This window comes from Phalacrocorax carbo, chromosome 1 (genome assembly GCF_963921805.1).
Source record: "Phalacrocorax carbo chromosome 1, bPhaCar2.1, whole genome shotgun sequence".
NCBI lineage: Eukaryota > Metazoa > Chordata > Aves > Suliformes > Phalacrocoracidae > Phalacrocorax > Phalacrocorax carbo.
In genome coordinates, this window is record NC_087513.1 from 74778333 (window position 1) to 74798505 (window position 20173).

The following is a 20173-nucleotide window of genomic DNA, read 5'->3' on the forward strand; positions in this document are numbered from 1 at the left end:
GTACCTTTGTCACTCCTTGGTCTTACAGAAAACATTGTGGTGCTGTTGGACAGAGTACTACAGCCAGTAAGAAGCAGCACAGCAGAACACTTCAGAAAGCGCCGAGGACAACTTGCTCAACTCACTTGAGGTAAGACCAGTAATGTTTTTTTAATTGCTGTAAGGACCTAAACCCCCTGGCATTTGCAAGTATATAGATACAGGCTACAGCATAGAAAGGCAGTTTGACTACCCTGCAAAAGTCAGACAACAGACAAGCAGATGCTGACAGACAACAGAGAGAGGAGGGATACTGCTGGCATGGTTGTGCCAGAGGCCTGGAACTCAGTCCTCTGAGTTACGGTCAGCCTTGGATATATGCTATTACCACTGTGTTTGTATCACAGCTTTCCAAAGAAATGTATGTGAAGGAGAGAGAGCTTGAGTCTTCCACCTGCACAGCCGGAACATTGAGATAAATGAGTGGCATCCTTCGCTTTATTATCAGTCTGCATAGCAACTGTCTGCAAGCTTAGTGAAACAATGGTGCGGTTAGAGGTAATCAGCCATCACCCAAGCAAGAGGTGAGCTTGTTCTGAGCTGAGATGTGGTGTTAAATCAGCTGCTTTTTCAGAGGTCAAAGGATAAAAATGAGCAGGCTGTTGAACACAGGTTTAAACAGTGAAATAGGGTTAAAAAGTACATGTAGAGGTAGAGCGATGGAAACATTTTATATATGCATTTTGCTAGACTAGTAGTGCTTATATGACTTACGTACCAGCTACCTTAGAACCGTGCTTTATGGTAAGTAGGTGACTTGTGTCTTAAGTTTCTCACAGAGTTCCTGTTATCATTGTATTTACGTACTTCATGTCAGCCTTCTGCTGCAGAAAAATGCTGTTTTCCCCAATTTACAGATATAAATCAGAACAATTAAGCCACAAATTCTTAGTGGAATGGCAGTGCTGAACTCCCACTGATGTCAGCGTGACCGGGAGCCCAAAAACGTTTGAGAATCAGATCCTTATGTTGTGCTTCAGATGGACACAATGCCACAGTGCCCTCTCAGGGCAATGTCTAATTCTGGCCATTTCTTTTTTCTATGAACAGTTCTCCTCTAATGCACGCCTGTGAATCCAGCCTTATGTAAGTCAACACTTTCAAAACTTTTCAGAGACTACAGTAGCCAGGGTCTTCCTAAAATCCACACCAATCACTGTCATGTACTACGTTTTTATAGCCGTTCCTGAATACCATTGCTACGTGAGTTATTATTCCATGCAAGCAAAGGAGTTGTGCAAATAATTAACTTAGATTGGTCTATTAGAGAAGTCAGGCTCAGGAGGGCCGGATTTGCTCAGTGTCTGAAATGAATGATTTACCTGGAAACATAAGCAACAAAGCATGGTCTGGCCAAGGCAGTGGCTATGCAAAGTAAGATTTCAGAGTAAATATTCTCTCCCTTATGCTGTCCTCTTCAATAGCTTTTCAACATTATTTAGACATGTCTACACATTCAATACCTGAGGTAAAAAATCCAGAAAACTTGTCAAAATAGCATGAAGGTGGATTCCTACCAGCACTGATTTCTGGAAGGGAATATTCGTAATTCTTGCTCTGTGAGATGTGCCAAATGAAAATACAAAAGAAAGGAAAAAAGATATTTTGCCTGAGGCAGTTTTCTCTGTGCTGCTAATTCTGCATTTCAGACAATAAGACAGCAGTGCAACGATTTCCAAAGTCTCTGTTCATTCAGCAGTCTCCACCAGTAGTAGATACTGGAATACTCTCCCAGTATCACTGGGAATCAGACATGATTACCATGTCTAAGAATCACGTCAAACTTATTCTCGTGCTTGCATATGACAGTAGAGTAGTCCCTGATACTCTCAGACTGAAGATCAGTCTTGAAGAGTATTCGCTGACCTTCTGTTAATTTCACAGAGTTGTTTTTTCCCATAGGAAACTGTGCAGTAGAAGGAAATATTTTTTAGATTATTTCTGTACTCGGCGGATTCTGAATGCTACAATATTTTTTTTTGAAAGATAAAAGTCAGGAGAAGAATAAACAGAAACATCTCTTTCAACATGCTTCAAGGTCATTCAAAGTTAGTAGAGTGGTTCTCAAAACAGACAGAAAAGAAGACCGCAGTCACCTTAGATCAAGTGCCTAAATTCCACTGAGTAGAATTTATGCTTAAGTGCTTTGTTGAATGGGGTTAAATTTCAACATGTTCAATTTCAGTCTTGATGCTGATCATGGGATAACCTGGTTTTTATCAAGTCCTTACTATACTGAAAGTCCTTACTATACTTACTTAGCCAAATGAATGGAAATGCCTCTTTCAGCGCTACACCTCTGAGTTTGCAGCATAGTTTTTCAAAGCATAGAAGCCTTTGTTTGCAGCCAGAGAAGTAAAATTATGCAGTCCTGGCTACTTGAGGAGATGAGATAAGCTCTGTGAAGCTGAGCTGCCAGCCCTGATAACAATTCCTCCAAGGTCACACAGGATAAGAGAGATGTACTAAGAATTTATGCCTAGCCTGAGCTTTTTAACATTTCTAACAAAAAGCCCCAAACCTAAGAAATTCCTCTCTGATGTAATAGAAAGGAAGAACAATTATTATAAGAAAAGGAATAACGATAAAAAGGGAAAGTTCTAGAATATTAGGCAAGGGAGGCTTCAGTCTCTCTGTGATTACCACTTGCAGATAAGGAGAAAATACCACACAAGTTATACCAACACACTGACAAATCCCCATGCTAAATATGATACAAACACTGTGCTGACCACAGAAAACAAATAAATATCAAAGCAAACGCGTGTGTATATTTATGAAAGTGTTTTGCAGGTGTCTTAGTACATGAGTCTGAATTATAGGTGGGGGCATGGCACTGTACAGTAGAAAAGGCAAAACTGTATTAGTTTGCATTTTACTTTTACAAGTTACAGCTGTATCAGACATCACACAGAAAATCTTGGTGTTTCTCAGGAATTGTGTTTGCACGTGCTTGTGTGCTTGGTGTGTCATGGAGTCCACACACTCTCTGCCTATTTGAGACAAAACTTATACCAGATGTCAGTGAGAAGAGTCCATTGTGTCATATCACTCCGCAAAACTTAAAATGTTTCATAGCCTCTTCTCCATACTGGTCATTTCACAGGGTCACTGTATAGCCATCTTCTAACTGGAAGGAACAATTCTCCACTTGTGTGAGATTTGGAGCATTTTTTGGACTTGCACAAAGCAGGGGTGAAGGCTGTCGCTTCACAGCTGGAATGATCTGAACTTGCTGAGTTCAGACAGGCAATTAGGACTGGCCCTAGAGCATTCCTGAATAACTCCCTGATCTTCCCTGAACTCTGCAGTGATCCTAATTGACCAATGTGCTAGAAAATGAGCTATTATCTCAAAGAGCTATTCTCTCTGCAAAGACCTTTGTCCTCCAGCAGCTTTCTGGTATGTTGCTAACAATGCCAGGGAACCCTCAGCTGATTGCTCAGGCAGCCTCACCTCTCATGGCTTTGCACAGCAAAGCTAGCAGTTCAGGAAAGCCCACACAGACAGGTAAATGGCAGCAAAAAGGAATAGTCTAGCTGATGGGGGCTGATTCTGCAACAGCTAAGGCCCTTACGATCAGGCCTAAAGTTGGCAGCCATTGCAAAAATAGTGGTCCGCAACACTCCTAGGAGTTCATATGCTGTTCTGAAGCATGAATTCCTTTTACTTTCATAGGTATTCTGCTGTGATGGAAAATTGTTTAGTTATTTGTTATGCCACGCAACTGCTAATATCCTCTCCTCAGTAATTACAGTTATGAACAGGCAGTTTTCTCTCTAAAACTAGATTATTCCTTTTATGGCAGCCTAACTGCCATGAAGACCTGGATATTTCTGATTACTATTTTAACAGATATATACAAAATATTTTGTAGTGCTGATATAAACTGAAGTCTATCAGTCTGTGACTTTAACGGGCTTCTAAGCATATGCAATTATCCTTAATATGTTTGGGATTCAGAACTGAGGAAGCCTCCACAATTTGGGATTATCCTCAGCCAGGAATTTCTCAACAACCATTTACCCTGGAATGCAGAGGTCTGAGGATGAGTTTGAGGCTCAAGTCTTCTACCTGCATTAGAGTGCTTAATAATACATGATTTTCTAGCCTACAGTATTAGAAAGTGAGATCCGGCTGATAAACATTTTTGATACCTCAAAACATCTGAAAAATCAACTAACTGATAAGGGGGTATATGTCCCTACGAACAGGTTTTTCTAGAGTTCCCTTGGGTAAGCAATTTACCATGCATATTCAATGGAGCTGTGTCTCAACTAGAGAAAGAGAAAAGGCTAGCTGAACTAACAAGACACGCATCCCCCACCTTCTCAGAACGGGTCCTGATTTTATCAGCTACTAGAACTTGGATGTAAAGCACGCAGAATTTTTTCCCAGACACTTTTGCAATAAATTTGACTAGAATTTGACCATACGCTGAGTGCCAAATTCTCTAAGGGTAACTAAAGAACCTCAATGTCTCAGTCTTATGCACACCTGTCCATCCATCATAATCCAGTTCTCCCACTGGGTTTCAGACCACGACAGCTTGGCAGCTGGCCAGCAGAGCCAAGATGCCTGATCACAAGGCCTCTTTAAAAAAGGAGGAGGATGCCAGTGAACAATTTAGACACATCACTTAGGCAGGTTTGATTTATTTTTCTAATTTTCTCTACCATTTTGGGATTTATAATGAGATTTACTAGATTCTGAAGCAAAATACAGTAAGACTTTACCATTTTCTTTTCAGAAGGGTTAAAAACAAGTGCAAATAAGTCTTACTGTGGTTGTATAACACAAAACTAAACCACAGAAAATGGAACTAAAGCACCTAAGATAGACATTTCTATCTTAAGATTTTTTTTTAATTAAGTAAAAATCTGAGTTTTTTCCTAAACTATTTCTAGGGAGGTTCATTAGTACACCCAAATTGCAGAGGTAATAAACAGTGAGGCCTTTCAGTGGGGTCAAAAAGGCACCTACATCACATGGAGGTCAAAGGAACACCTTTAGAAGTTAAGTAACTGAAGACAGGAAATAGCACAATGAAGTTCAAAAGGGGAAAAGAAAGAAGGGAACAAACAGCTGGGATGAAGAGAAAAAAAAAAATGTTATCATACTACTTTTTTTAAGTCAACAGCATCCTCAGCAAAAAAAAAATATCTGTAATGTGTCACTTTAGAATCGTGCATATTACCTTTTGGGGTACAAAATAAAGCTCAGCTTCTATCTCTACATTTCTTAACTTTATTCATAAGGGTTGCTCTAGCCTTGGCAGCCCACACTGCTGAGTACTAAGAACTCATTTTATTAAGGATCCCATCTCTGCTCTTCTTTTCCCCTCTTCTCTATCAGCCTGAGGCAAGAGCTTTCCTTCCAAATGGAGACCCCCCATTTTGGTGATTGTGCTGTGATTGTTTCCACGGGCTTCGTAAAACTAAGGTTTGTCATAAACCAGGATTTATTGAGAGGAATAAAACAGCCTTTTGGTCAAACAAAACAATAGACTCTGGAGAACTCATGTTGATACCATCAGTGCCACCTACTGCTCTATTTCTGAAGTACAGTGTGTGTACATCAGTAATTGCTACAAACCATTGTATCTTCCTCCTGTAAAATTTGACTCAACGTGTATGAGCATTTTTAACATCTATGTCTTTTTTTCCCCCCTGCATTTAACGTAGGCAAACCTTGAAACCGCAGCTATGTTTAGAACAAGCCAGACCTAGACAGTTATCTCATTATAAACTCCCACACATTGAGAGTGTTTCTTCCCCTAACGTGCATTTTCTCACCAGCAGCCAGGGAGGCTGAAGTTGATTTTCCAACAAAAAAGATTTTCTGAAGTGGTTTTTCTGGAGCAACACTGGTGTGAAGACAACATCCATGACTCACTTCCTGGCGTGATGTGCTGAGTTAGTGTTTGCAGAAAACTTTGCTCTGCCCAAATAGACAGAGTTAGATCAAACCATGCAGAGAAGACAACATCCTGGGAGGTAACAGTTTCAAAAAGAGTTTTAGGTAGAGCAGAATGCATGGTACTGTCCCTGCATTGTGATCTCCAGAGAACTGTAGAAAATTTGGGAAAAACAATACACGCTTTGTATGATTTCTCTTCAAAGACCTTGCAGACTCAGCCTTCTTATTGTCCAGTATCCTTGCAAGCGACATTATTTCACTTCTGTGGGCTGAAAAAGAATTTGGTGGTATAACAAATGATGTCAGGCAGAAGTGAGTCACACTGAATAATGCATTACCAGAGGGCATTTGTATACTTTGATGATAAGAGCAATATAGGAACCTAAATAGGCCAGACTCAAAAACAGTTTCACTGGTTTCCAGATTTCTGGAAAATATTTTAATCAATGTTATATTTTAAAACCTACTATTTTGTGTAGGTTTCCATCTTCCCACTTCAGCAGTTGTCCTCTGTTTTGCTAAAAAGGAACAAACTGTACAATTGTAGTCACAACCTTTCCCTTCTCTATGACAAAAATGACACGTTCTAGACACGTTAGCAGAGTGTCCCTTTTACCGCTTGCACTTGACACAGAGGATAGCTAGTGGCTGCCATTCTGTTTGTTTCTGCTTTTGGTGACTGCCCCTCCACTGTGTGTGCTAAGTTTGCCTATTCTCACTGTCAGAATATAGCTTTTCTCCTGGAGAGCTCATTTTGCTGTAGGTACACAGCTACAGGCATTACCTACTTTATGGCAGTAAACAGACACCTCCATGTGCATCACAGAGATCCCAAACATAATCCTGGCAGACCATAAATATAATGAACAGGGCCCTTTGCCCTCTAGCAATTAAGAGCATTTGCAAGGATGAAAGTTTTCAGACTCTCTGTTGGATCTAACATTTCCAAGGCATTTCATATGCTTTTCCCTCACTAATAACAAAAAAGCATAAATGTGGGATGGCACTGTGTGAAAAAAAGCTTCTTTAAGACATGCAGATTGGATAGCGAAATGTAGTCTGAATATGAAGGAATACTAATATTCATAGTGCTATTGCGCACTTTTTATCAAACCAGAAACACTTAAAAAACCCCATGAGTATTATCTCTAGCCTGTGAAAGATGAGTTACATGAGTTGCCTAGGTTCATCCAATGATGGTGGTGTTGGTGCTTGTGAAATTGTCTTGTGGTATCTGATGATTCTTTCAAACCCATTCTCCAAGGTTTAAGGGGTTATATTGTCTTTTGTCAAATTCAAAAAATAAAAGAAGTATCCTCTTATCACAAAAGGTGGAAAAACATGACACTCAAGAACCTGAAAACCACAGAGCTTAAAAATTTTATTATTACAACTTCAGTTCATTGTTCTCAAATTATTTGCATGGTTTTTAGGCTTTTGAATGCTTAGGGACAGGGGTATGTCAGTGAGCCCGTGCCACTGTTTATCGGGCATCACTACTAGAGGTTTTCTTGTCATCCCTGGAGAGGTAACTGGTGTGGGTAGTTTGACCTCAGCATCCTGAATAAGGTTCAAAGGGCTGTAGAGGTCAGCAGTACCCAGCCAGCAGTGACCATGGGGCCCACGCACCTGCAAACCTGCCTTGTTTCCCTCTGGGAAGCTGAAGCTTGTGGTAGTTAATTGTAATAATATGACTGAGCTGGCACGAGTTCCTCTGGCTCATTTTTGATAAATAAAAGTTCATACGTACCACCTAACACTACAAACCAACCCACCGACAGTTCTGCTAGCGAGATATCCCAGTGCCTCTGCCTGCCACCATGCGAGTTGGTGCCACGGGCCGAGGGGATGGTGCGGCCTGACATGGCGGCCTGCAGGCAGGGCGGCGGGAGAGGGGCCTGGCGCGAGGGTCGGCGGGGGGGGAAGCCGCCCCTAGCCACTGCGCTGCAGGACTCGATCCGTAGGCTGCAATCAGTGAGGCAGACTGTGGGCTAACCACCCCTGCTGTCTCATTTAAAACCTCTGGTTTTAGAGTGTATTTGTTGACACAGGGCTGATGAAAGCCTCTGGGATTAGGACGAGCTTGTGGGCTGCTTTGTTCTTACCTTCTCTGCTGGTCACCTGAGATTGACTTTGCAAGACTGGCAGCTTTCAGCGTCTCCCTCAGGGTTTCCAGGGGAAAGTGTGAAAATGTGACTCAATGGTGCAGAAATGAAGTGAGCCTTAAAATACTACTGTTTTTTCCTTTTCCTTTAACCTATGGTTTCCTACCTCCTCCAGCTAGTAAAAGCCACAGCTGCCTCAAAAATAATGATTCTCGACCAGGCTTTTTTTTTTTAATAAACTGGTAAATAGGGCAATCCAAACCACTGAGACAAAAAGACACCCAGCCCATAAAACCCTGAGCCGTTCCCTGGGCAGGCTGTGATGCCTTACAGTTAACCTAGAAGGGAAACAGCTTTCCCCCAACGCACAGCCCATGTGAGCCTGCCTGCCAGCTCCACTGGCTGGAAAGCGAGGCAGCATTTGCTCTCATCTTTCCCATCTCTCCCTGTTCCCAGCCGTACTGCTCCATCCCCTCTTGCCAGGCTTTTTGCTGAGACAGCTTTCATTCCTCACTTGGCAAAAAAGTTTTCTGCATCCTTAGGTTAGTTTGGTGAGGTATATCCATCAGCTCAGGGATGGGTCTGACCACTCTAAGTGCAGAGAAGGCATGGGAAGTGTAAGAGGAAGAACAAGTTTTTTTGTGGGATAGTTATCTGTTAAAGTAGGCTCAGCTGTATTATATTATGTCTAAGAGACTTTTATGCAAATGGGTTGCCTGTCTTCTAAACCAATTGCCTTGGACTTATTTTGTCTTAAGTGAGCTGCTAGTCTTTCCCTCTATGCTACTATGTAGTCTGTGCCTGCTGGTGCAATGTTATTCATCACAGTGCCAGAGATGCCCTGGATCTCACCTGGAGTTTTGCTCGCTGCTGAACTGCAGATTTTGGGCAAGTTGTGCTCTAAGCTCAGAATCCGATTCAACTTATGCAGCTGTCCGAGAAGCAGTGGCTTCTCAACCAGACACATAAGCAGATAAGCATCTTTCAAGCAGACAGCTGCTCTGTGGAGCTTTGAGGAACTCAGGTTACAAGTTAGGGACTGACATCTCTGCAGATGTACGTACAGTGCTTGCAGCATCCCAGCTCTGTGCTGGAGCAAGACAAGCACATACTGTTCCCGACTTAGTACCCACTAGTTTCCCTGGGCAGATAACATGAGCCCAGAGGCTGGAAAAGAGCTGTGGCGTAGAAAAAGAGAAACCAAGTGGACCAGGACTGCAGGGAGGGCTGAAGTGCATGCCAAAGTAGGAATAGAGCCTTTGTAGCTCTGTTTGTAGAAGCTGCCAGCCTGCAGGGTTGCTCAAGAGCAGAATGAAGCCAACAGCATGCACAGAGCCCTGGAGTTAATTGTGGAGGAGGGAATAAGGTAAATTAGTGCTTATGGACTGATGAACTGCACAAGACTCAGCAACAGTGTTTAACCCAGCAAGTAACCTAAGAGATGTCATGTAGAACAAGTCTACTTACCTGTCTTATAAGTGGGCAGTGGATAGAGACGGTCCATGGGTGTTAATGGGAGGGTGTACCTCGAGGGGAGGACTCAGGGGCTGGACTCAAATCAGGTGGTGAACTCAAAGCGTCCTCCCTGCTGGAGTTTGCTCAGGGCAGTGCTGAATTTACAGCTGTCAAGTTTCAGTTGTCCCTGGGGTGGTAGATACCGAATGCTGTGTCTAAGGAGCTCAAAAACATTTTTTATGTCCCTCTAAGAGAAGAAAAAGAAAGAGGCCTGGCCCCAAAACAGTCAAGACCTTTCTCAGGTCAGTCTTAAATTCTTACCTCTGCCAGCAGCTGCTTCTCAAGCCCTGAGGATTTCATTGAGCCAATTTAATGCTGGTGGTCAGACAGTTTAAACCCATTAGCTCCCAGCTATCTGAATAAATTTTCTCCTTGGAGCCCAGCACACTGGCAGACTGCTCCAACCAGAACTGCAGAGAACCACCACATTAACTGGACATTTGCTAACTGTTGTGGCCTGCGTGGTGAGCATTCAAGGGCTGAAGAAAATGCCACTGGCCAGATCACTGTCCATGACTTCCCTTAACGGGCTTCCTCAGTGGGAGGATGAAGACCTGCCAGTGGAGGATTTGTTGCTTTTTGAAGTTTCTTGGGAAGTTACCAACAAAGGTTTGTACAACACTATTAGGAGCTGGTATTGCTGTTTTCATGGGAGCGAGGGAAGGCATGAAGGACTTGGACATGAAAGGCATCAAGGGGAGATTGGGGAAAAGTAGGCTGCAGAGCTGTTTTACTGGAAGGATTGAATGTGGCATCCATGTGTAATTGTGCATGTGGTGTGTGGGCTGCATCTGCCTGTGCTTGTGTGGGGTGAGTGTATTGTCAGGATGTCTGTGTGTCTTTACATGTTTTACCACCGGGGCTAGGTTGTTTAAACAAACATCTAAGCGTTATGCCTGGGTGTGCAGATGTATGGATAAATAGATGTTGCTTTGTACGTATTTGCATTTTACCTTCCATGCAAATTTACTTGGGAATGTAATGCATGAAAGTGAGCTGTAAAACAGGTATCAGGTTCAGAGCAGTTCAGCAGTCTCCCTCAGCCTTCCATAGCAGTGTGGAGAAGAGGCCAAATTTGAAATAGGTATAAATAAACATAGCTGCATTGAAGCCACTGAACAAAAAGCCAGATGTCAATGACCAGCAGTCTTTATGCCAGCTGCAAGCCTTTTGGACTGGTCTTTGCAAACACAGGTGGTGCCAGGCAGACTTCATGCTTCGTGCATGTGCACAGATTGAAAATCTGTCCACTACATACAGCTTGTTTGGCAAAGAGCATGCTGTTTGTTATGTAAAGATTGTTCTGCCTTCATTTCTAATTCACCCATCAAATCATCCCCTTTCAGCTAGGTGTAGTTCACCAAGGGGGAATGGGCTCTGTTTTTACCATAAAAGTGAGTTAGTATGAGTAAATCATTGACTTCCTGTGTCTTACTGTCCTGGCAGATAGAGAGACCAGTCAGGAGAGGGGATCTGTAATCTGCTAAGATTTTAGCTCTAAATAGGAAATGCGTGTGAGAGGAACAGACGGCGCTAGGGTGAAATTGGAATTAATATTCTGTGATAGCTTCTGGTATTTAATCTGCACTACAGTGCAATTTTATGTTGCTCTTTTCAGGGTGGTGAGGAGTATCAATACACAGAGGTAGTACAGAGTATATGTGCACTTTGAATCCCTGTGGGCTTATTTTTCAGTAGCTTCAGTCAAGCTTTTTGAGTTAATTTCCTACTGTCAGAACTTGGAGCATGCAGCATTTACTTTCAGAGTGTGCATGATAAGTAAGGCACTGGCAAGCAGATGGCAGCAGAAATCCAGCAAATTCAGGTGTTCTCACTAACATGGCTGAACTCCATTGTGTGTGTGTGTGTGTGTGTATATATATATTCTGGTCATCTGGACCCACTGCTTATAGATATCACACAACATGTTTAAGAAAAAGTAGAACACAATCTGTCTTTCTATGTATATACAAAACACAGTGAATCATTTAATCATCCATGGAGCTCTTGTTGACTTACCTGAAGCCAAATCAACTGACACAGCTAAAATTTGTTATTCTCACATTTTATGAGAGAATTCATAATTATGAGAGTGGATACTTATTCAGTTAGTTTAAAAATAAGGTGCTGTTAATCACACCTCTTACCAAACCCGTCTATTCAAATGGGGCTGACTGAACCAGTCATGGCAAGTAATTTCTTCCTTAGAACTGGATCTCTGTGCAAAGCTTCCATTAACCAACCTTGACTGGAAACATATGTGTAAAAACTCTTTAATAAGCCTATTTCAGCTTATTTTTCTGGTGAATTCTTGATACTGAACTTTTTTTTTCTATATCTTCCAGGCAATTGAATGCCTAAGTCACGTGGTGAGATACCGTACCCTGGTGACCTAACTTTATAAACAGTTCTTGGAAAATGTTAGGGCACTGTGTTTCTTAGTAGAGAGAGTAGCCAACAAAATGCAGGGAGAATCATGACAGACAATACATAGGCTTAGGAAATAATAGCTTACACGGTATATTTCCTGCCTCCTTTAGCAGAAGGGAGAACTATTTATTTGACTAACTAGGCTGACCCCATGTAGATGTAGTACTGCCATGTGTTTTAGTTTTAAAGTTGCTGTATATGTTCCCAAAATAGAGGGAAAGGTAAGCATTAGCTGGCCTTATTGCCTGACAAGCTAATTTTAAGCATTAACGTGAAGGGTTCTTTCTTCCTTTCTGGCAATCCAAAGGTGCATCAGAGTAGTTCAGCATGAAGTTGGTTTGCACTGCTAAAGTGGTGTAAAGCTGTTCCTGCCTGCAGGAGAGAGTTCAAGTCTTTGTGTTAACTTCGTGCGCATCACTAGATGCTTGGCTATGGGTACATTTCCTCATTGACCAGCGCTGTTTCTTACTGGTTTCTCCATTTCTCTGTGGCAGTGACAGTAAGGTTGAATGTCATCTTCCCTATTAGGGAGCATGCTACCAGACCTCAGAGATGGCTATCTATTCCTGCACCTGTAAACAATGCCCTTTACGTGCTGAGTTGTTGTCTGGCCCTGTTAAATATATTCTCCTTCAGAGTCTAAGGATGATGAAGGGGTCCTGCAAATTGGAGCACATCTGATTATGTAGTGTGAGAGGGTCTTCATGTGCGAGGCTGCCCATGGGGAGTGAGCATTTACTGGGATTTCCTTGATGGTGCTGGTTGGTACTGAGGCATAAGATGCAGCTGTAGGGAAGGGCAAATCAGTTGTCCTGAGCACTGAATTCATAAACGTGTCTGCTGTTTCCAGAATCTCACCACTTCTTTCTCAGCAGCTGGCACAGTGAAGGTGTGTCTCTTGTTTTTAAGTCTAGATCATTTAACACATGCTCTAACAAGGGCGAGCTTTCTATTTCTCCGTGCTTCCTTTTTATATTCTCTGTCCTGGCTGCTGCCTGAGCTAAGTGGCAACCTCTGACATATGTGTTTGGAAAGCATCAGCATCTCAGTTACTCTTCTTTCTCCTCTTCTCTGTCTGGAGCAAGCAAAGATAAAGTAGCCAAAGGAGAGAATGAGAAATAAAAGAAGGCTCATTTGCCAGTGTTGCTTTCCCTTCCCCTTCCCCCAAGTCATGTGGAAAGGCACTTGCGACCTAAACCAAGCACAACATCGACATCATCTTGCATTGAATGTCCCCTGACAAAGAAATGACAAAAGTACCATTCATTTTGCAAGATTTTCCTTGTTTTATTTGGCTCTTCACTGATGGGCAAGACCCATACTGTGAAGTGGATCTACTGTGTTTCTGTGGCAGAAGGCGAAAAAAGCAGGCAGGCAAGGGACCCAGTGCACTGCAGTGCCACATGATTTGGTGGTAATCATGGAGAAGCTCAGCATGTTTTACCCTTCCCCTTCTCACCTGGTCACCATGCTCTGGTAAAGCCAGGACTGGTCATATCTCTGTGCACATTGGAAAAGATGATTGGTTTTCTTTCCTCCTTAACATGAAGACCAATAAAAGCTTTAAGGACAGAAGCACAAAGCAAGTGGCTACAAGCTATGTAAATCTTGTGTCTGAAGCCCAACAGATGGAAATTGCCAACAGGGAGCGGCCAAAGGCCATTGCAAGAGTAATGTCAGCAGTCCTGGACATTTTCCACAGTGAAAATGGCTCCATCCTCTTTAAACTCTTTTAAATGTTTGCACACTGAAAACAGAAGCATTTTATCTGGGTAGGGGAGAGAAGTCTAATTCTGTAAGTTAGAATAACAACTGCAGTTTAGTGGGTTTTCTGATTAATGAGAAGGGGTGAGAATGTTCAAGATCTGGTCTGTGATCTATAAAGATGTCTTTAAAATAATTCCATTAATATTTATATTAGTATCTCCTGCTGTACTACTAACAGCTTTTAGATAGAAAATAGAAGAATGCTTAAAAATGCTGGGCAAACAGCCAGTTTGTATCATCATTCAGCTGTGAACAGATTCGCTCGAGTCACTGGTGGATGAATCCTAAACAATTTTTTCCATCCCTATTGAAATGAAGAGTTTGCTAAAAACAAACCTTGGTTCAGCTCGCCCTGGAGCAGAGCTCTATGTACAGTTTCTCTGGTGAAAGTTTGGACTCTTGGAAATTAAATCCTGAGTCCACTGAAGTCAGTAGGACCAGCATTTTACCTCCTCTGTGTTAAATGTCTTTCCATGATCAAAGTTCCTTGGGAGAAGGTGAGTGATGTAATCTGTGACACACCTGAACTAACACACTTTGGGGAGTGGGGGTGTGCTGGCATAAACTTGGCATAAGCACAGCATCAAAGCTCTGTGCATTTCTCGAGTGGGGTGGTACATCAACGTCAAATCAAGCTCAAATGAAATCTTGTGCACTGGGGATGATACACACAGAAATAGCTTCTGTAACGTGGACATCTGTCATAAATTTCAGTGTTTCAGTATTATTTCAGAATGCCAGAATTTAACAGAATTTAGAGAACTTCCATCTGATGAGTCCTGGCCACAAACATAGCCAAAAAATACATGAAAAACATCTTCTATCTGAAGATGCTGGGTTTGTTTTCACCCAATGCATGTTACTACCTTATTCTATAAAAGGTCCCCAGATATCTCAACAGGCAATCAATCAATCAATCAATCAATAAAAATCCAAACAAACATTAGAAAAAAACTAGTTCAAGCCCAATTTTATCACATCTCTATAGACCAGAGACACATTCTGAAGGGAAGGGGTAAAAGGATAGTTGATGTAACTAGTAATTGTGGCCGCAAAGTCAATTTGAATCCTGAATGTGGGGTCCCACTGCGCTCTTGGGTTCCATGGCAGCCATGGTCCTCAGGAAAGCTTTAGTGCCTTCAGAGCGGCCTAGTCAGGCTGTAGCAAAGAAGCTGAAGAGCCCTGGGAGCACCCTGATCCTCTGTCTGTGTAGCAAAGGTGTGTGTGGAAGGACTCAGTGATCAGCAACAACTTCCACTTATCTCTGTCTCATTTGCATACCTTCTCTTCCTATCTCTCTCCTTCATTTTGGGTTTCTGTTTCCTTCCTTCTGTAATGTGGGGTGGGTAGGAGAGCAAGTAAAATGAATGGTAGGTATCTCTGGCAGCTTTGAGAAGTTTTGGCAATTCCATGCTCAAAGGATCGCCCCTCCAGAAGACAATTTTTGTCAACACAGTTCCCGGGTAGTCCTGGAAGTTGGAGACCCTTCCTCATCAGGTGACAAAAAGCATTGGCAATGCTTCTTTCCATATAACAGCTTGCAGTAGAAAGAGCACATCTACATGCTAGATCTTGCACAAAGATCTCCATTTGCATAGTTAGGTCTCCACTTCTGCCTAATGTTGTCCTCAGTAGTGATATGATATTGGGAGACTGTTTTTGACTCACAGATTTTTATTTATTTATTTAGATAGGTCTGTTGTCTATCCTGGAGGGCTCTAATTGCTGCTTGGATTTTAAATACACAAAAGAAATAATGCACCAGGACTTGAAATATGGAAAGAAGAAAATGGCTGGAGTGATGTAGATAATGTCTTTAGACAAATTCATAGTAGTGGTAACACATATGAAAACTTTTCAAACTTTTAAAAATAAGTCTATGAAATATTTTCTGAGAAAATATTTTGTTACCGTCTTCTATCTTTTTAAAGAGGACACTAAGAAAAAAGTCAAACTTCTCTTAAATGAACAAAATCCTTCTTTACCAGACATTTTGGTTTTTCATGCCAGCTTATTTTTTCCTGGAAAAAGAGGAAGAATGGAAAGGAAATACATAGGAAAAAATATTTGTTGTTCGTTTCTTTTATTCTGCTGGAAAGTTAAAAACACATTTTAAGAAGAAATAAAGAATATAAATATTTTTATCTCAAAGTAATTTAAAAATTATTAAAATTTAAAATATTTTAATAAAGCATTTTGATAGAGATCAGGACACTAAACTAGCCCTCTATCCACATTCTACTGCTAATTTGCTGTGTTTGTGACTATCTGAACCAATTCTCTGGATCTGATCTCTCCTGATGCTGCATCTATTTCTCATTTGTCTCTTATTGTTTTTTCTAAAACCTCTTTTAAAGTACAAAACTTCAGAGGCTACGTACAGAAACTTGCAACGTCATGGGATTTTGGTACATGTCTGTTGTTTGGAAAAGTTTTCTGTTTATAATATGACCTTGAAACATCATCTTGGAGAAGAACAAGAAGGCTTACCTAACTGTTGGAAGTAATTTGAGAATTCTGCTAGGCTTCAGGTGAATACATAAAACCTTACTCTGTTATTCAGTAGGATATGTAATGCATTGCTTACTGGCACAGGTATTTCCAGGGAATTCAAAGTAACTGAGCAGATATAAGCTACCTCTTAATGTGTTTCTTGAATTTGCTATGGAAAAGTGTAATTTCAAAAGCCAATACATTATTCTAGACATTGCTCTGCTCTTCTCAAGATGTCTTTAAGTTTTGCCCAACACTTTCCACATACATAGTTTCACTTGCACGCTTTCCCTCCCATCAATTAAAGCTTATGCAAAGACATCCTTTGTAAGTCATATTTCCACAGTGACAGAGAAGACAAAAGCAAGTTTTGGGGCCAGGTAACCCAGAGATTTTATCACAGCTATCTTCTGAAAACTCAGCTACCTTGCTGATCCCAAAGTCGAATGCCTTTTAGTGTGAAAGAGCCTGATCTCCACTCTTGTGATAGTGGGGAAAGAGCTTTGCACCACTCTGTTCATATACAGATTTATCATGTTATTTAGTATCTTTCATCTTACAAGTCGGTATTTTCTCTTTTTACAGGATCACCAGGCTGCTTTGCACAAAAATCTTTCCTTATTGTAAGCTCAGTATTTCTGCTGGTTAAAACCAACTAGTTTCATGACTAAGATTTCTACGAAACCCCTTATCTACCCATGTTGGATTGCAGTGCCTTATGCTTATGATGTACTTACCACTCCATAAAAACAGACATGTCACTGTTACCGCATCACGTCCTAGGCTGAACATTCTGACTTGTCTTGTATAATTAAAAGTATTCGTTTATCTGAATCCAAGCTATTCAAGTAGTCTCTCTCATCTTGTGAACAGAGGAACTTGGAGGGAATATGTAGTGTCACTTACCTAAGATTTATCTAAACCCCTGTCCAGAGAAGCCATGGTAGAACATGGTGACTATAAGTTAGTTTCTTACCTTTCTTGTCCTAACGAAGTAGAGAAGAATAGTCTCATGCATAGAATTACTTCTGCAGTTCCATGTCTATATGATGTGAAACTCTTGAACTTTGAGCTTGACTTAGGACATACACCTGTAAGATTCTTGTCAGCTTACATCTTGACTTATTATGTAGGGTAACAATTTATTGTAATAATTCCACTTAGGAAGCTGAGAGATTGCAACTGCATTCGTTCTAATTTGCAAAATACTTAGAATCCTGAGACATCTTGACATAAAAATAGTAGGACCCTTCAGGCATTCAAAACAAATGGGATATTTCTAAAGAAAAGGATTTTAAGTGCACAATTTATTTTATATGAGCACAATTGAAAATGTAGCTTTGTCATTCAGTTCCTCAGGGCTGCAAGGTACCAGGCTTAGCAGAAGGCTTTCTGCAGTTGTCACATGATACAGTTTAATTAATCTGGGAAGTAATCTCCCAAAACGCTGAGCAACTTCAGCTGCTCTACTCAAAATGGTGGTCATTTGCTGCAGACTTTTAAGAGAAGTCAGGTAGCTTCTGAGGATTCTTGCCATATGTAGTTAGATGCAGTGCATTAGCATTGCTGGATGCCCCGGTGCCTTTTAAAAAATAAGTCTGGAGTACCTGCTATCAATCGCTAGCAACTTGCAGTGCTGACTTCTTATGTAATTTTGCTGTCACTGCTGAAAGGCATGGCACAGTCTTCTTACCTGGAGTATTACCAAACATTTTCAAATTCAGGAAAGGGTGAGATTTTTTAAGTAGGAACACTAATTCCCTTCCTGTTGCTTCCTTTGCTGTTTGCTTGTACATGTTGAACTTCATTTATTTTACCATGCTTAAAAATCACTGGAGCTATGCCAAATTGTCTCTGATGTACAGCAGCTACCTAGCCTCTGACTTGCTCCTCCCTTGCCTTCTCTTCCACTTGTTGGATTCAAGCATGCACCGTTTTTCTTCCAAAGTTGGGGTGGTGGCATGCCTGCTGCCTGGTCCCATGGGTTCTATGGCAAAGGGGGCTTTGCAAGACTGCACTGCCAATGCATGAATTATGGGGCTGGCTATGGAAACCTGTGAGGAAGAGCACCCAAGTGAATCTTGCATACCATGTGCAAGACTAGATAGATCTGTACTGACTCATCAGGGGATGTTGTTGTTGTATTCTCTTATATGTTTTGTATTGTGTTTACTTTTAAAATGGACAATATTTTGGTGGAAGGTGCTGCAGACATTTATGTTGGCAGTGTAGGCTATGTTCCTTCCAACTCTAACAGCTCTTTAGAATGGTGATGGAACATGGTGCCTTTTACTTTGAGGATATTGGTTTAAGTCCATTTTTATAGTTGGTAGTCAATGAAATCCATCAGTCCCTCGACTTCTTTTGGTGATTTGTGTAAAACAAGCTGGAAGTGCCAGCTGAGTTCTCACCACGTGCATTTCCACATCACAAAAAATATGTTTGAAAATTATAACCGTTGCAATAAAAAAGCAGAAGGCTGTACTTAGGATGCAGTAGAATCAAGATTAGGCATGGGAGAGTGGAAGCATGAGGCTCAGGATTTGAATCCCATAATCTGAATGTAAAGATTTCAAGATCCAAAAAGGGGGGAATAACATAAGAATAAAATAATATATGGGTTGAACATTTGTGGTGTGACTTTGAACACCTAAAAGAAATTTTTTTAAAAAATTAAGACTAGATAAAAATAGCAATTAAAGATAGAAAGCATCCATTTGAGATTAGAGGAGAAATTCAGGGAAGCCATACGCAGTCACCCAGGAGTAAGCAAAGCATTAAATTATCAATTAAGAATTACACATGGTCTGCTATCAGTGAATACTCCTAAATTGAACCGTGAAGCTCTGATTCCATTTAAGAGAATGAACTTCTATTTATTTGATAGTCTGGGTTTCACTTAAAATCTGAATATATCAAGTGGTTTAACTAGAGGTGTACCTGATCCACAGGTGGGATGGAACTTATTGAAGAGCTTTGTGGCTTCACCCCCTTTCTACTTTTTGTTCTTTGTGATCTTCTTTTGCAGTGGGAGGCATTTACACTGTGATCCAGACAAAAGCCAAAATTACAGCAGATGAATGGGGTGAAAACTATTTTCTGGTTGGTCCCTATTTTGAGCACAATGTGAAGACTCAGGTGGAAGCATGTGAGCCTCCAAACCCTGCAGTTAAGAAGGCAATGGACACCATGAAAAGCCAAGGGTGTCAGGTAAATCAGATGTGCTACTGCTTCCCAGGGCAACAAAGCTGACTCTGAGGAGATTACAGTTTTGGTTAATGCTCTTGCCGTTCCACTTGACACAGCAGTCCTGGTCAATGTCACAATGGGAAAGGCTCAGAATCCACAGTTAGAACAGCAGAGACAATTCATTAAAGGTTATTTTTGAGGAAGAACAAGTTTATCCAATTACAGGTTTTAAGTCATTTATCTGAAAGTCTACTTAATTGGATTAATGACTTATTTATCCAGTCTCTAAATACAGTGAGATTTTAGTAGATATAATATGACCTTACTTTGACTGAATCTTTACGTTACATTTGGCATTCTTGTGCTGGAGAAAGAAAAGCATTCTATATAGCTCACAACTTTTTGTATGTAGCATTATATTGAGTTGAAAGTGATGAATCACAGGTGGACTTAAGAAAAGCACCCAACTGACAAAGAATCTGCTTCCTCAGATCAGTGTAACTCATCTATGTAGAAATTCGTAAGGTTCTTGGACTGCCACCAGCTGTGGCACTTGCAATGTGTTATCTCCCTTTGTAACAGCAGTTCTGCTGTTTTTAGGATCTAATTCCCTATTGCATATTATGTAGAAGCGTATTTTTGGACATGTATGCCATAGCTTTGGAAAGTGTCTGTTGGAGACACTAACATTTTGTGATGCTTGCATTATTCAGGCT

At 41.1% G+C, this 20173-nt stretch overlaps 1 protein-coding gene across 3 annotated transcripts in view; it reads left to right on the plus strand.

Moving 5' to 3' along the window:
* The window catches only part of GYS2 (glycogen synthase 2), a 56100-nt gene continuing 35927 nt past the window's right edge, over window positions 1–20173 (plus strand). Inside the window, exons 1-2 of one of the 3 annotated variants that reach the window (XM_064460142.1) lie at window positions 1–130; window positions 19297–19478. In XM_064460142.1, the coding sequence (XP_064316212.1) occupies window positions 19449–19478 (30 nt within the window). In that variant the 5' untranslated portion in view covers window positions 1–130; window positions 19297–19448. Of the gene's footprint in view, window positions 131–9648; window positions 10188–19296; window positions 19479–20173 lie in introns of those variants that run through there. The other 2 variants (XM_009510505.2, XM_064460148.1) reach the window with 2 other exon arrangements.